A 16759-nucleotide genomic window follows, 5' to 3' on the forward strand; every position below is an offset into this window, starting at 1 on the left:
TAGGTTGGAAACTTTGAGAGCAAGATTCTTGGTTCATGGATGTGATCATGGTTCCATATATTTTGGTATTACATGATTCGATATATAGGTAATTAATTTGTTCTCATTAGTTTAGATTCCTGATTTGGTTATGGTGGTATATATATTCTTGGTTGAGGATCATGTTTATGTGGAGCTCATGATGTTCAATTTGACTTATTTAATGGCTTGATTTCTTGGTCGATTCTCATAGTTAGAGGATAGTTTTTCATCATCATTTGATGGATAGCTTGGATACACAATTTAGTTGGGCTTGTGATAGTCATGATGTGGTAGTGTAGTATTAATTCATGATTTGGTTTGTATCTTCTTGGTTTGGAGATCTTGGTTTCACTTAGTACTGATACTTTGGTTGCGTGTGTAAAGAACTAGAGGATCTTCATGTAGGAGATGGATATCATGATGCCATGGGTGACTCGGTACCATGGTTGAGTGGGAGTTGTTGGCATTGATATATTTATTGAGTGTTTATAGATGTTGGAGGATTTCTTAGATCTTGTTTCTATTGAAGTTTCTTTGATATTTGTATAATGAACTTGTTATCTTCATGGTGTGTGGAGATGGTTGCATCTTGAGGATTCATGTGCTTCTTAGTAAATGTGTGTTTTATGCTTTTATTTGACATGTTATTTTTTGTATTATAATGGTTTTATTATTATGTCATAGTATACTCTTGATACACATTTAGAGTTTTGACATGTTATGGTATGTTCATGTAGAGTGTGTTGCCTCTTTGGTTGAGATGGTTAGATCATGTTGTCATGTTTATGTTCATGAGGCCATGGTTGGAACTTTGATATTGATCTTGGTTTAGTTTCTTGGCATTGAGTACATTGATCATTTACTAGATACTTCATGATATTGTTATGTTAATTTTGGAGTTTGCATGGATTGATTGGTTACAAGTGCTCATGGATACTTGGAGATGGTGGTGTTGTTAATTTAACTTAAGATTAGAGATGTATTTGTTGGGACAAGTGTTTGGTTTTAGCAGGAAGTCCAAGGGGCATTCACCTTATATGGACTTTAGAGGAGATTTTTCTTAGATGAATCTTGGTTAGAGACTTGGATATCTTGATGAGAATTCCCATTCCCCACTAATGGTCTACTAAGTGATTTACTACTTGAGATGTATATCCCATTATTTCTCTCAAGTGCATTATGTTTATGCTTATTATTCATTGATATGGATCTTGAGCTATGTTAAATGAGTTAGTTTTAGAGGGTTGATTTGAGAGATGGTTTAACATTGGTTAACTATGTGTGCATGCGTTGTTATGTTGGTTGAGTTTGGGAGATGGTTATTTTGGGGGCATATTTTATGGTTTAGAAATAGTTTATGAGTTTGATCTTCTTATGAAAGGCTTACATCCATGATTAGTTATTGTTGGATAAAATTGATTAATTGTTTATTGTCTTTGATGTTACACAAATATCATATCATTATCAGTTAGTGCATGTCAAGCTCACTCAAGTAGTGAAGACAATTTTCTATGTATATTGAGGATTCTTGTGTTTGCTTAGTTTAGGAGGTAGTGTCTACCGAGTTAACTCAGGCGTCAAAAGAAAGTTTACAGAAGATGAGTGTTAACTGAGCTCACTCAGTTAATGAAGAAAATGTTGAATGGAACCAGTGTTAAATGAGCTCACTCGATTACCAAAGGATCTTTACAAATATGTAGTGTTAACTAAATTCACTTGGTTAACACAAGAAATCATTTCAGAGTTAGTGTCTACTGAGTTGGGTCGGCTAACAAAGTATTTTCTTGTTTTGGCATATTGAGTTTAATTGATTTATCTATTGGTTTTGGCCGACTGAAGAGATGAATATTAATTATTCTAAGTTGTATATGAGCTGACTTGACAATATGAATAATATAAGGTCAATTTGAGAATTTGAATGTGTGGAAGAGTGTGAATGCATGAAATATTTTGAAGATCTAATGATACCAAAAGGAAGTGAATCAGAAGGATAAGTAGAATATTCTTGTGAAGTTGAATAGATATATTTGATCAGGAAGGATCAAGTACAAGCTAGAACAAAGATCTATAATCAACAATTTAGTTGGATCATAAATCAAGTCATCTCATTGTTACTCTCTAACCATTGTAGCAGTGATCTAAATCTCTTAATAGAGTTGGCTTAATAGCTATTTGTAAAACCTCTAACAAGGTGGCAGTTCCATTGCATTTTCTAAAGACCTCTAACAAAGCCACTCTTAATAGGGTGATTAAATCCTTTAACAGAGTCACACATAAAAGTGTATTTTGTAACCTCTAACAAGGGTGGCTCCTAATAGGGCTCACTTCAGAGGAGTGAAAATTTTAACTAGTTACAATTGGTGGTTTTTTCCAAATTGGGTTTCCACATTAAATCTTGGTGTCAAATGTGTTCATGCTATCTTCTTTTATATGTTTGTATCTAAGTTAAAATAATTGTAATCATAGATAACATCTAAGATTTGCATGTTATGTACTTACCGAGCATATTTAGTATTTATCGAGTTACAACATTTTATGTGTGTTTATCAAGTGTTAGCAGTATTTAATTTTTAGAGTTTATTTTATACTAACATCTAAAGGGATCTGGGAAATATTTTAGTGTTAACTGATTCACCCTTCCCCTCTCAGTTACTCCTCTTATATTTCCAAGAATTGGTATTAGAGCCTTTAGTGCTTGCAAAGAAGGTTTTAAGGACCTAAGTTAAAGATTAGGGTGTCTTACAGAAGAGAGATTCCCAAGTTGCAGAGACAATTTTGCAACATGGCAAGGACTTATGAGGTTACTTTTGGCTACCATCAGTGATTCAGGTTGTAAATAACTTGATAATGAAAATAAGACTCCCACTAGGACATTATCAATTGAATATATTGATGAAAAGAAGAATCATAACATCATGATGATTGATATTGCATCTGCTCTCAATTATGCTAAATTTGATGAAGTAAAAGATTGCCAAACTGCTCATGAAATGTGGACCAAACTGAAAGACATTCTTGGAGGAGATGACAATATAAGAAGAGCCAAGGCTGAAATTCTTAAAGGTCATTTTGATTAGATGAAAATGAGAGAAGATGAGAATATTTTAAAATATGTGGAAAGAATCAAAGCAAGTGTGAGTGCAATCAAAGCATCTAGAGGAGACATTGAAGAAAAAAAATTGTAAGCAAGGTACTTAGAACTCTTCTTCCTATTTATGCAATTAGAGTTTCTACTATTCAAGAGATGAGATTTAATCCAAATAATAAAATATCTGTGGACGCTCTAGTTGGAAGATTGATAGCTTTTGAGTTAGATAACTTTGATAACTATGTTCCTAGTTCAAAAGTTAATGAGTTTGCATTTGAAGCTAAACTCTCACTCAAGAAAAAGGGTAAGAAATCAAAGTCTATTCAATCAAAAAGTGAAGAAGAATTAGAAGAGAGTTTAGATAGTGATCTTGAAGTTGTTGAAGCCCTACTTGCAAGGAAGTATTCCAAAGGCAGAGGAAAGTACAAAGGTAAAGTTCCTCTGATGTATTTTTCTTGTGAAAAAGTTGGTCACATTGGTGCAAGGTGTCCAAATAGAGAAAACAAAGATGAAAAAAAAAAAAAAAAGCACAAAGGCAAGAAGGATTTCAAGAACTACACGAACTTCAAGGACAAAGGTAAGAAATCTTGTTTTATGGCTTAAGATTCTAATAACAGTGAAGATGAAATGGTATATATTGCTATAAAGGATGAATTTGATGATGAAAGAGACAAGATGGAACTTATCTCTCATGTTAGAAAAAATGATACATGAATTATTGACAATGGTTGTTCAATCCATATGACTAGAGATTAAAAAAAATTTGAGCACATGGAATATTATGATGGAGGTAGTGTGAGATTTAGAAATAATGAACCTTGTAACATAAAAGGAAAAGGATGTATTTCTTTGACTAATATATATGCATATGTGACAATGCTTATTGGGTTGAAAGATTAAAGCATAATCTACTAAGTTTGGAACAATTGAATAACATTGGATTCAAGGTAGAATTCATGGATGGACAGGCCAAAGTACTAGATGGAAAAGTAAATTTGGTTAGATTTGGCAAACAAACAAAAGGTAATCTATTTTATCTTGATCTCAGTGAAAGTTCATGTTTTATTGCTCAAGTAGAAGAAAGTTGGTTATGGAACAAAAGATTATGTCATATAAACTTTGATAATGTGGTTCAGATAAGAAAACATAAAAGATTAAGAGGTACTCCTAGTTTGAAGAAGCTTGATATGGGTCTATGCAAAAATTGTCAAATTGATAAGATGGGAAAGACTAGTTTCAAAAGCAAAACTATGAGTCAGATGAAGTCTTAGAAATTGTGCATACTGACTTATGTGAACCTATTGGAATAAAGAGTTATAGTGGAGAAAAGTTGTGTATTCTTGTTGTTGATGATTATTCTAGAATAATGAGTATAATTTATCTAAAAGAAAAATCTGAAACTTTTCAAAAATTCAAGTGGTTATCTAGCAAGAGTAGAAAAAGAAACTAGAAAGAGATTGAAATGTTTAAGATTAGATAGAGGTGGTGAATTCATCTCCAATGAATTCAATAATTTCCTCATTGAAAGAGGGATCAAAAGACAAGTATCAACCCCTAGTACTCCTTAATAGAATGTTATAGTTGAAAGAAGAAATAGATCCATCATGGATTTTGCAAGAACACTGATGATTGAAAAGAATGTTACAATCAAATACTAGAAAGAAGCCATAAGCACTACAGTTCATACCTTGAACAGAGTATAGTTGAAGAAAGATTCAAACCAAACTCCTTATCAACCATGGTATGGCTACAAACCTAATGTAAGTTACTTAAAAGTATTTGGTAGCAAATCTTATATCTTGAAAGAATCTAGAAAAGGAAAATTTGATGTCAAGGGTGATGAAGGCATATTTTTAAGATACTCCTATAGAAGTAAACCATACAAATGTTTGATTTTTTCTACTCATAAAATAATAGAAAGTGCACATGTGAGAATTGATGAGTTTGTAGAAAAGAGTGAAGAAGAAAGCATCAAAGAGCCAGAGGATTAGAGAAGATTTGTTTACTATGAACCTGATACTCGACCAAATCTATTTGAGAGAAAGGAAGCTTCAAACTCTGAGTCCCCAAAATCTCCAATAGTTACCGAGTTGGAGACAGTGTAACCAGAGTCATAGTTTGAATGATCCAAGTCATAATCAAAAGCTACTAAGCTAGTTCAAACAGAGTCTAATGGACCCAAGACACAAATAGTGGGAGCTAAGCTTGATAATAAAGTTCATGATGAAAATAGTGGAACTCATTCCAAATCCAAAGAACTTGTGTTAGTAAGATATGTCAGAAGGCATCATGTACCTAATCAGATCATTGGAGACAAATCTGATGGAACAATGACAAGAAGAAAATTGAAAGGTACATGTTTACTTGTTGAATTTGAACATAGAAATGTTAAAGATGCTCTAGATAATGAAAGTTGGGTTGAAGCAATGTATGAAGAAATAAAACAAATAGAAAAGAGAAAAACCTAGACTCTCATACCTAGACCCAAGGATAAAAATATAATTGGCACAAAGTGGGTGTTCAGAAATAATTTGAATGAAGATGGAAAAGTTTCCAAAAACAAAGCAATATTGGTGTGTAAAGCAAGATTGATTATGGTGAAACTTTCACTCCTGTTGCAAAATTATAAGGTGTTAGAACTTTGCTAGCATATGCAACACATATAGGATTTAAAGTGTATCAAATGGATGTTAAATCTAAATTCTTGACGAGGAAGTCTACATTAAACAACTAGAAGGTTTTGTAGATCCTAACAAAAGAGACATGGTCTACAAATTACACAAGGCATTATATGGTCTCAAGAAAGCTCCTAGACCTTGGTATGAAAGACATCATAATTACTTGATATAGATTGGCTTTCAAAGAACAAATGATAATAGTAGTTTGTATATCAAAGAAGGACTAGACAAGAAGATTGTGTTGGCAAAAATATTTGTTGATGATACCTTGTTCACAGGAAATGATGACTTATGCAAAGAATTTTTAGAAGAAATGAGTAAAGAATTTGAGATGTCTATGTTTGGAGAGATAAAATCCTTTGTTGGATTGGAGAGATAAAATTCTTTGTTGGATTGTAGGTTCAACAGAAAAAAAAATGGTATATACACTGCTCAATCCAAATATATCAAGGAGATACTAAAGAAATTTGGATTGAAAGATTCAAGACTAATTGGAACCCCTATGTCTACTAGACATAAGCTTTCCAAGAATGATGATTCCAAATAAATAGATTAGACCACATACATATCAATGATTGGAAAATTGCAGTATGTGGTACATACAAGGCCTAATATTGCTTTAGCAGTTGGCATGGTGGCAAGATTCTCAACAAACCCTAGAGAAAATCACATGATGGAAATCAAGAGAATCATGAGATATCTAAAAGATACTAAAGACTATGGCTTATCGTACAAACTTGGAAACAATTTAGACTTGAAGGTGTTTACTGTTGTTGATTGGGTAGGAAGTCTTGATGATAGAAAAAACACTAGTGGTGGAGCATTCTTTTATGTAAAAGACTAGTGTCTTAGACAAGAAAGAAACAAAATTACATCTCTTAATCCACAACAAAAGCAGAATGTGTGGCAGTAGCAATTAATTGTTCTAACATTGTTTGGTTCAAACAACTATTGGGAGGAGTAAAGATAGAGATCAAAGATCCAATAGTCATATACTGTGATAACACCAATGCGATCAATATATCAAAGAATCTAGTGATGCATAACAAAACAAAGCACATTTCTATAAAATAGCACTTGTTAAGAGAATTAGTTCTTTCATGTAAAATACTAGTGTCTTGGACAAGCAAGAAACAAAATTGCATCTCTCAATGCACAGCAAAGGCATAATGTGTGGTAGCAACAGTTAATTGTTCTAACATTGTTTGGTTCAAACAACTATTGGAAGGAGTGAAGATAGAGATCAAAAATCTAGTAGTCATTTACTATGATAACACTAGTGCAATCAATATATCAAAGAATCCAATAATGCATACCAAAACAAAGCACATTTTTATAAAATATCACTTCTTAAGAGAATTAGTGCAAGATAAGAAGTCAAATTGGAATATGTAAATACAAAAGAATAGATTGTAGACATATTCACCAAGCCATTACCTAAGGATTCATTTTTGTATCTTAGAGGTAAGCTAGGGTCATTCCTCTATCTGAAGCTCACTAAATGAAGTTTAGTGATGCATCAACTAGAACCTATTGAAAATCAATCAGTTGGTGTAGACTTGACAAAGGAATATTGCAAATGAATCATTACTTAAGGTACATTGATATTAACATAATTGTTATCTTTTGCATGTTTTGTCAAAGAGGGAAAAGTTTACTATCATATGTCATAAGAAATTTTTTTTTAAAAAGAAGTTTGTTGTAATAGGGAGAAGTATGCTATCATAGAGATATTTATGAGAGAGAATGAACTTGGTAGAAGTTGTTACAGATAGAAGTTTTCTGATATAGGGAGAAACTAAAGGTAGATAGAGTTCACATCGACAAAGGAAGTTCCCATAGATGTGTATCAAAATGAAACTAAGGATATGTTTCTTACTTTATTCTTGTTCCAAAAATTTTATTGTGTTATGACATGTTGTGTTGCCATCAATGCCAAAGAGGGAGATTGTTGGATACAATTGATTAATTGTGTATTATCTTTGATGTTACACAAATGTCATATCATTATCAATCAGTGCATGTTGAGCTCACTTGGGGAGTGAAGACAATTTTCTGTGTCTATCAAGCATTCATGTGTTTTCCTAGTTCAGAAGGTAGTGTCTACCGAGTTAACTCAGGCATCAAAAGAAAGTTTATAGAAGATGAGTGTTAACCGAGCTCACTCAATTAATGAATAAAATTTTGGATGGAACCAATGCTAACTGAGCTCACTCAGTTACCAAAGAATCTTTGCAAATATGTAGTGTTAACCAAGTTCACTTTGTTAACATAGGAAATCATATCTGAGTTAGTGTCTACCGAGTTGGGTCGGCTAAGGAAGGATTTTTCTTATTTTGGCATATTGAGTTTAATTGATTTATCTATTGGTTCTAGCTAACTGAGGAGATGAATATTAATAATTCTAAGTTGTATATGAGTTGACTTGATAGTATGAATGATATAAGTTCAAGTTGAGAATTTGAATGTGTTGAAGAGTGTGAATGCATGGAAGATTTTGAAGATCTAATGATGCAACAAGGAAGTGAATCAGAAGGATAAGTAGAATATCCTTGTGAAGCTAAAAAGATATATTCGATTAGGAAGGATCAAGTACAAGCTAGAACAAAGATCTATAATAAAAAATTCAGTTGCATCAAAAATTAGGTCATCTCATTGTTACTCTCTAACCATTGTAGCAGTGATCTAAATGTCTTAATAGAATTAGCTTAACAACTATTTGTAAAACCTCTAACAGGGTGTCAGTTCTATTGAATTGACTAAAGATCTCTAACAAGGCCACTCCTAACAAGGTGATTAAATCTTTTGACAGGGTCACACCTAACAGTGTGTTTTGTAACTTTTAATAGGGTTGGCTCCTAACAAGGTTCACTTCAGAAGAGTGAAAATAGTAACTAGTTGCAATTGGTGGTTTTTTCCAAATTGGATTTCCACATTAAATCCTAGTGTCAAATGTGTTCATGCTATTTTCTTTTATGCATTTACATCTAAGTTAAAATAGTGGTAATCATAGATAAAATCTAAGATTTGAATGTTAAGTACTTACTAAGCATAGTCAATATTTACCGAGTTACAACATTTTATGTGTGTTTGCCGAGTGTCAGTAGTATTCAATTTTTAGAGTTTATTTTGTATTGACATCTAAAGGGATCTAGAAAATTTTTTAGCAGTAACTAATTCACCCATCCCCTCTCAGTTACTCCTCTTATTTCCAACAGTTATATGCTATGATTTGGGTGTTGTGTCTTCTTGATTGGAGTTTTATGGAGGAGATCTTATTTGGCACAATTTACATCTAGAAGTGTTTGTAGAAGTACATGATATAGATTATGATTTATATGTTTTCTCTTTGGTTTTGGTTATCTTCCTAGATGTTTGGTTTTACTTACATTTGATTTGAGATTAGTTAGAGATTGTGATCACTAGTTTGTGTTGATGTATGCCATGTGAGAGATGACATGGTTGTTACTTCATCTCTTTATTTTTTTGGTTGTGGAGAACTTGGGAGACTTTTGGAAACTTGTTATAAGAGTTTTTTCTTGCATGTTATTGGTTTATGTATTATGGATGTCCTTTATACTACATGGATTCACTTCTTTGAGATGTTGTGGGTGGATTGATTATAGATTTGACATTATCTTTTATAGTGGGAGCTTCTTGGTATATATGTGTCTTGTGTTGCTCTTGAGGCTTGTGATTGTTGGTCACATGTTAGATATGTTGATGATGTGAGATTCACTTGGTATACCTTTGCAGGTATGGATATTTGGATGAGTTAGCACTTGTTGTGGGTGCTATTTCAACTATGGATTTTGACAACTATAGATACATGTGATTACCTTCGGATTAGGTGTTTGTGCTTCACATTTTAGTTGGTACAGGATCTTATGATTCTTATGTAATAGGTTGAGTGGCTTTCTTGTTGGATGACTTCTATGTATGTCCAGTGGACGTGTCATAATAGGAGGTGGGATCATTCATGTTTGACATGTTGGATATTTTTATTTTGTCATGGGTACCAAGATAGAGCACATAGTGTACTTTGATCCATGATGGTGGGTGTGCTAGGAGGGATTGTTCCCTTTTTTATTTATGCAACTATGGATTGACCCTATGCAATATATACAACAAGTGGGAGATTGTTGGGATTATGTGTGTTTCGTACATTACATAATATTGTTATATTTTATTATGTAATGCTGCACCTAAGAGCACCTAGATGGATTGCAACATGGATAGATTCCAATGGGATATGATCGATGAGTTATATTGTAATATTGTGATAATATTTAATGTAATTATTTAATATTAGGGAAAATAAATTAAATGTCCAATATTAAATGTGGGTCGATGGGGGTTTGGTAGTACATGGTTTATGTAATACCACTTGGTGGTTTTGTTGGAGCTTGCTACTATAAAAGAAAACACAAGGGTAGTTTCAGAGACAAACAAGGGAAAAGGGAAAAAAGGAATCGAGTGAGACAAGGCTTGACATGTTAGATAAGGGAACACTTGTGAAGGTTGGAAGCGTGACATGGGATGTATTGATTCACGCATGTTCACATGGATTGCTTGATTATGGCTATAGCTTTGAAGGCTTCCATGGTTGTATTGTAATGATATTTTGTTGAATAATACATGGTGATGGATGCTTTTAGAGGCTAGGTTTTTCCCTCAATGAGGGTTTTCTAGGGTATATCTTGTGTCAAATTTTTGTGCGTATGTTGTCTATTCTCTTACATGTGGATTTTAAGTGTTTGTTTATTTTGGATCTATTATGGGTTATGTGGAAACAATTATACTTTTTTTTGCAAGATTCCTTGCATTGATGTATACAAATCTAAAGACTTATTCTAGGCTAGTGCATAATAGAAAATAGATTATTTGATAGTTATACCACAGTCTAGATCCCCTCTTGATATTTTATGTTAATTTGACAATTTAGAGAAGATTGGGGAATCCTAAGCATTGTAAGAAATAATATCACAAGAGCTTGAATGTGTGTTATGAGAATGCTAGATTGCATGAGAATATTTGAGCACAGATTCAAGTTAGCTAGAGATAATGAGAGTTAAATTATTTGAGAAAGTAAAATATTGTGAAAAAAAAGAAGGAAGGGATTTTTATTTGTTCAAATGAGAAGGATAAGATGTTACTTTACCAGTCAATTTTTAGACAACACATTATGAATGAGCCATAAGGAAAGTAAATTTTTGAATCTCAAAAAATTGTTGAATGCTAGCAGATAATGTAAACATCCATACTTAGCAAATTATAGTCCAATAGAATTTTGTTGATTTTCAAGCTACATTTTGTTATATCTTTTCCTTTATTAGTCATGGAATAAAAATGTTGAAAACATAATATAAAATTTTATCATCAATTTCCAAATCTAGACAAGTGCAAATAATGAATGTGATATTACACTAGAGTATTCAATTTTGTCACTACAATTAGTAAGTTGTATGTTAAATACTTTACATTACAAATTACAATCTAGGATGGTTGTTAGATTGTATGTTATACAATAAATTCCTCTATTTGCTCTAGGTAAATACTTGCATTTTTCACAAACAATTCCAATCTTTGTAACTTTTTAAGCAACCTAGCTCACATTAGTCAAAATTTTAATGGTTAGCGAAAACCTTTTTGTTGTATTTAAATATTGGCCATCTATTAAAAGAACACCAAATTCCTATGATCACACACATACATAATTTTAATATTAATTCCACCATTATAATAGATGTATCAACTAATGAGATACAACTTCTCAAAAGGGAGAGGAGATTAATGGATTCAAAATATCAAGGAATAAACCAAGAGAAGAGGAATCTCATGCCAAACAATGAGGAAGAAATCAATTTGGAGAAGAGATCGTGAATTAGGGGGGAATTCCTAAATGAAGAATAAAAATAGAGTGATTACTATTTCATGAAATTAAATATTACACTATTTATTTTTATATCATAAATTTAGGACCTTTAGGGACAAAATTAGAAAACTACCCATTTGGTAAGAGGAAAAGGGAGATTGTGTGCTTTATAGAATGTGCATGACCTATCAATGCCCCATTCATGTAGTAAGATTGTGACTTATATTATATATTAAGGGTTGAATGCTAGTGAGCCACTTTTCTATTAGAAATAAATAAATAAAACTCATCGATAAATTAATCATGTAATGAATTGAAGACTAGGGATATAAGGCTACTAATATGATGATATTTATTGATAAAGTGAGAAAAATACCTGATAAAGGAATGGGGATATTCAAGGGATGATTAAATTATAACATATCTCATAATAAAAGGATAATATATGGGGTGAATGATTTAAATATTATCATATAGGTCATCTAATAAGAGGTAACATCCTTAATCGAGAAGGGGGATGAGGACCATGGGTGATTGATATTGAACTACTAACAAATATAGATAAATATGATATAGGTTGACTATTTTGTTAAAATATTTTCCATCTTAACCAATAGTAGACATCTTCATCAATAAAGGGGCAAGGTGGTTGAGAATTTAGTCATAAAGAATTATTTCTAAATATACAAATAATAAAACATTAACTAGATGGTCGAGACAAGAAGAAAGGGTTTTTAGTGAAGTTCAATTAGTCCTTTTTACAAAAGGAGAACAAAGTCTTCTAATCACTTTCACAATGAAGATTGACATGTGAATGATTAGAAAGTAATAGGTTTTAGTTTGTCAAAATAGGTGTTTAAGAACATAATAAATGGAAGGTCAGTGAGTGTGGTGAAAATTATGTAATCTTTATAATTTTAAAACCATAAATAGAGGAAGAAAACCTTAACGTTTTATTTGATATAAGGGTGAAGTATTCAAATATCACATGAGTGCACACATATAAGATGTCAGTCATTCCTAAACTCTATTTGAACCTCAATTACGTGGAGGTGTATATTTTTGTCCATTAATCATATCAACCAAAGAGATGCCAAGTAGAAGCACTCGGTGCTTTAGTTAACAAAAAACTCAGTAATTCTTACCTAATTGAACTAAGATTATGAGTTGAGATTTTATTTCATGGAACAACTAATAACCCCAAAATTAATGGGATGAAGCATACATTTGCTTATTTAACAAAACACAATAGATTAAGGAACTTAGGTTGAACATAACATTAATCAAATTTAACTATTATGTCTATATGTTATCCTTGACATGTTCTAACTAATTATCGAACATGAATTGAGATAAGAATGATCCATGCCATAGATAATAGGGGGTAATGGGATAGTGTTTGGATAAAAGATGATCCCAATGAATGAAATATTTTTATAATCTTTAAAACCTTTTATTAAGACAAGAAATCAAGCATAGGAATTAAATTTCAAATGACACTAATACAACTTATTTTGTGAAATTCAATGGTGATATTTATTTAAGTAAATTTTTTTTTAGATAAATTCTTGAATGTTGAAATTTAAATAAAATAAAAGAAAGAAAGAATTGTATATTATTTTTCTCATGTTTTTGTTATAAATATAAATTCATTAAAAAAAATTAATCAAACAAATTCTGTTCAATTAGTATTATGAAAATCAAGTATTTATAATAAAGTTAAAATATATTTAGAAATCTTTTTCTTAATTTTTAATAAATAATAAATTGTTTATTTCCTGCATTAAAGAAAAATAATACACTATTAAAAAAAAAAACAAGAATTATAAAAAAAATTTGTAACTTGAAATCTCCATTCAAATTTGAACTTGAATTTCTACAATAAAAAATAAATTCCTTAACCAAATGAACTGAAACCCTTCAATCATCCAAATTATTACTGTTTAGGAGAAGACTTTTATCTAGAACAGGGAATCCATTCAAACTGCAAGTTCAAGAGACCAGAATCAACGTTTCGAAGCTTCAGCCACACTTGTTGAATCTTTCTCCCATCTGCATACTGAATTATACTGCTATCATTGTACAAACAATTCTCTTTGCATGGAGAAACCAGTTTCCTATGTTTACTCTGTTTCTCAAACATGGGATTCATATCAATTTCAGCATCTCCAAGTTTGTCGTCTCGCCTCAATCTATCATTATCCCACAATTCCTACAAAATCAAGAGCACCATGACTTTACAACCACAAATCATCACAGACAGAGAAGATGTTTGTAGTTATTTTTCCAAAACATCACAAAACAATGTTTTCTATAACATAATGGATCAGGAAGGAGATCTTACCACTTTGAGCAGACTAGAATCGGCAGCATTGTTTACAGAAAATGTAAAAACTTCATTCCAAATTGGAGTAAGATCATCATTTTTTGTTGTAGTCCTCGACTTGTGACGATCCTAACATGAAATCCCATAGGAAACATTAAAATTTTCTGTCTATATTGAGATTATATGTGCTGTTTTTGGAATCAACTATTCTGAACATAGAATTATGTGAATAGATCATGAAGTATAGTCTGAAATATTGATACAAAAGAATTTCACATAATTGAATTAGAAAATAGCAGAGAAAACAGAGAAGTAAATGCATGTTATCAATGTATCTTAAAATCAATTGCAATTTGTTTTTAGATTTGATTGTGCAAGTATTTTCATATCAACGATTCCAATCACACTCTGTGATGGAACAGTTTAAACATCACACACAAAGGTTTGATTCTTATGCTAGTAGGGTAAACAGTCAAAGTTGACTTATTTTTCCAAGCTTAACTTTTCCATTAAGAAGCCGTTTGGCAGCAAAAATTAGACTGGAATAGTGTGTGATGTCTCTATGGTCTATGGAGGGATGAAAGTAAGAGAACAAAAAGAAAAAATAAGATAAGTGATAGACTCAACAAATTAAAAAGAAGAAGAGTCTCCCATTTCTTCATTCTGATAATAGATCATGAAATCTGAAACATTGATACAGAAATATTTAACAAGAACAAATTTCCACAATCAATCATAGTTGAGAGATGCATATTCTGGATTTGATTGTGTGCCATATTTTTACATCAACATTTCGAATTACACTCTGTGATCCATCATCAGGATTAGAAGAGCTGAAGGAGATAAAAAAAAAATTGATCATAGATCTCCTTAAGCTCTTCTAATCTTGGTGATGGATCACAGAGTGTGATTCGAAACGTTGATGCAAAAATATGACACAATCGAATCTAGAATATGCATCTCTCGACAAAAAATACTTACACAATCGAATCCAAAAAAAATGATTATATGAAGAATAAAAATGTACTTGCTCTTATTTACCAAAATGATGAGCTTAGGGGGCTTTCTAATGAATGGTTCATAAGACAAAACACTTGGTGAAGGTTTTGCAAATGAGGTTACAAGCAGAGTGGGTTTAACCATAGAGAGAACTCCGTAGTCAAGCATACTTGAGCTGGAGTAGTACTGAGATGGGTGACCTCCCAGCAAGCCTTGGTGCTTCACCTCAGTGAGCATCACCTAGATCCGATGAGCGCTAAGAGTTACATTTATTATCATGGTCCAGATAGATTCATGTGTGAATCACCACTCATGAAATATGGATCAATGAATTTGAGTCAAAAATTACACAATTATGATAGCATTATGACAAAAAAATTAAAAAACCCAAGAAGAAAAGAAAAGCTGCAACTTGGATTACCTTTCCAAGGGTGAGGATGACAAAAGGATCACTGGTTAAATTTGGGTCTTTGAAGGCTAAATCAGTTGCCTTGACCACCTTCACGTTGAGATGGCCGTTCATCTCTGCCAAAACTACAATGCTCTCAACTTCAGGCTTCTCATGTTTTTGCCCTCTTATCATTGAGCTCCATGTTTTCATTTTATTTTTTACTCAGTCTAAAGTTCGAATAAGGAATACATTGTAAAGCAGGGAAACAGATAAGTCTTCCTTCTAAAAAGATGCAAGACAATGTAACGTGGATGAATAAAAACCTGGAAATTGTGAATCGGGTATAAAGTCGAAAAGAAGAGATGCTAAAGATGGAAGACCTGTGCAACATAATATCGAATCTGAGGAAATGGGGATTCGATCAACAAGTTTGTTTGTGAAATTATCTCTCTTTTCGATCTTATTCTGATTTCATGGTTTGAAAACGTTACTTCCAATAGTGGGACAACAATTTATTTGGTTTCTTGGTCTCTTTGTAAAAGATACTACTAGAGCTTAGGGGTATCGAACCTTTGTTTCCTTGCCTAGCAAGTGACCTGGGTTTATTTCATTTATCATGCTCTCTTTGAATCTCTAATATCTACTTTGGAAGATAAACAAAAGAATAAAAACTTAAAAAACAATCTATTGAGAACAAAGTAATTTGTGAGCATAAACAAAAGAGCAATATATAAATTTAGTTTTAGGATAGAGATGTCAAAATTTTATAAAATTTGTGAATTCTTTAAGATGGTGGATTTCTATTGTTTATCTTGATTTTAAAAAGTGTAGATTTGTTCTTTTTTACTTTCCTAAATGAAACATTTTCATTGTTCATTATCAAGATGTCTTTATAATTGATATTGATATCTTTGCATGATGAGCATTGCATTATCTGATATCATTTTGTCTCTATCACACATTTGTTGCAAAATAATCATACTTTCATCTTTCACTCCCTAGATATTGTCTACTTATTATTTTCACACCATTCATATTGTTGTTAACTAGGCCTTAAATAGACTATCAACATTTTTGCTTTCCACTTCTTTTTAGGTCTTATTTAAGCTTGTTCGTTGTGAACTCATATGAACTTTTTTTTTGAACCAATTGTTTCTTCAATGCAGTAGTCCAAACTTTATTTTTGTTACATATTTCATTAGTTCTTTTGTTTAAACACTTTGGTATCTTAATGTCTCATTTGTTCATCTATTTGTCATTTTGTGATATCTATATATTGTACCTTTTGCTTACTTCATCCTTAATAACAACCCACATTAGTAATGAATCTACATATTGTAAGCTATTTTTAGGTAGCCTAACTATTGGACCATCATAAGTA

The 16759-nt window shown here is 31.8% G+C and overlaps 1 protein-coding gene across 1 annotated transcript; it reads right to left on the reverse strand.

Moving 5' to 3' along the window:
- Positions 1-13485: 13485 nt before the first annotated feature.
- LOC149575379 (protein C2-DOMAIN ABA-RELATED 8-like) lies at positions 13486-15653 on the reverse strand. Its single transcript, XM_089812224.1, has 3 exons — positions 15409-15653; positions 14007-14117; positions 13486-13874 (listed from the first exon to the last, which is right to left on the reverse strand). Exons 1-3 carry the CDS (start codon positions 15586-15588, stop codon positions 13620-13622), a joined length of 546 nt encoding a protein of 181 aa, XP_089668350.1. The 5' UTR covers positions 15589-15653; the 3' UTR covers positions 13486-13619.
- Between the last annotated feature and the right edge of the window lie 1106 nt (positions 15654-16759).

The sequence above is a fragment of the Cupressus sempervirens genome, chromosome 2 (assembly GCF_028749045.1).
Source record: "Cupressus sempervirens isolate cs-2001-9-10 chromosome 2, ASM2874904v1, whole genome shotgun sequence".
Taxonomy (NCBI): Eukaryota; Viridiplantae; Streptophyta; class Pinopsida; order Cupressales; family Cupressaceae; genus Cupressus; species Cupressus sempervirens.

Excerpts from the sequence above, each read along its gene's own strand:
- LOC149575379 (XM_089812224.1), bottom strand. The coding sequence starts at position 15,588 with ATGAAAACATGGAGCTCAATGATAAGAGGGCAAAAACATGAGAAGCCT. Across the intron at positions 14,118-15,408 it reads TCATCCTCACCCTTGGAAAG|GATCGTCACAAGTCGAGGAC; the intron begins GTAATCCAAGTT and ends ATTTCATGTTAG. Across the intron at positions 13,875-14,006 it reads ATTCTAGTCTGCTCAAAGTG|GAATTGTGGGATAATGATAG; the intron begins GTAAGATCTCCT and ends TTGATTTTGTAG.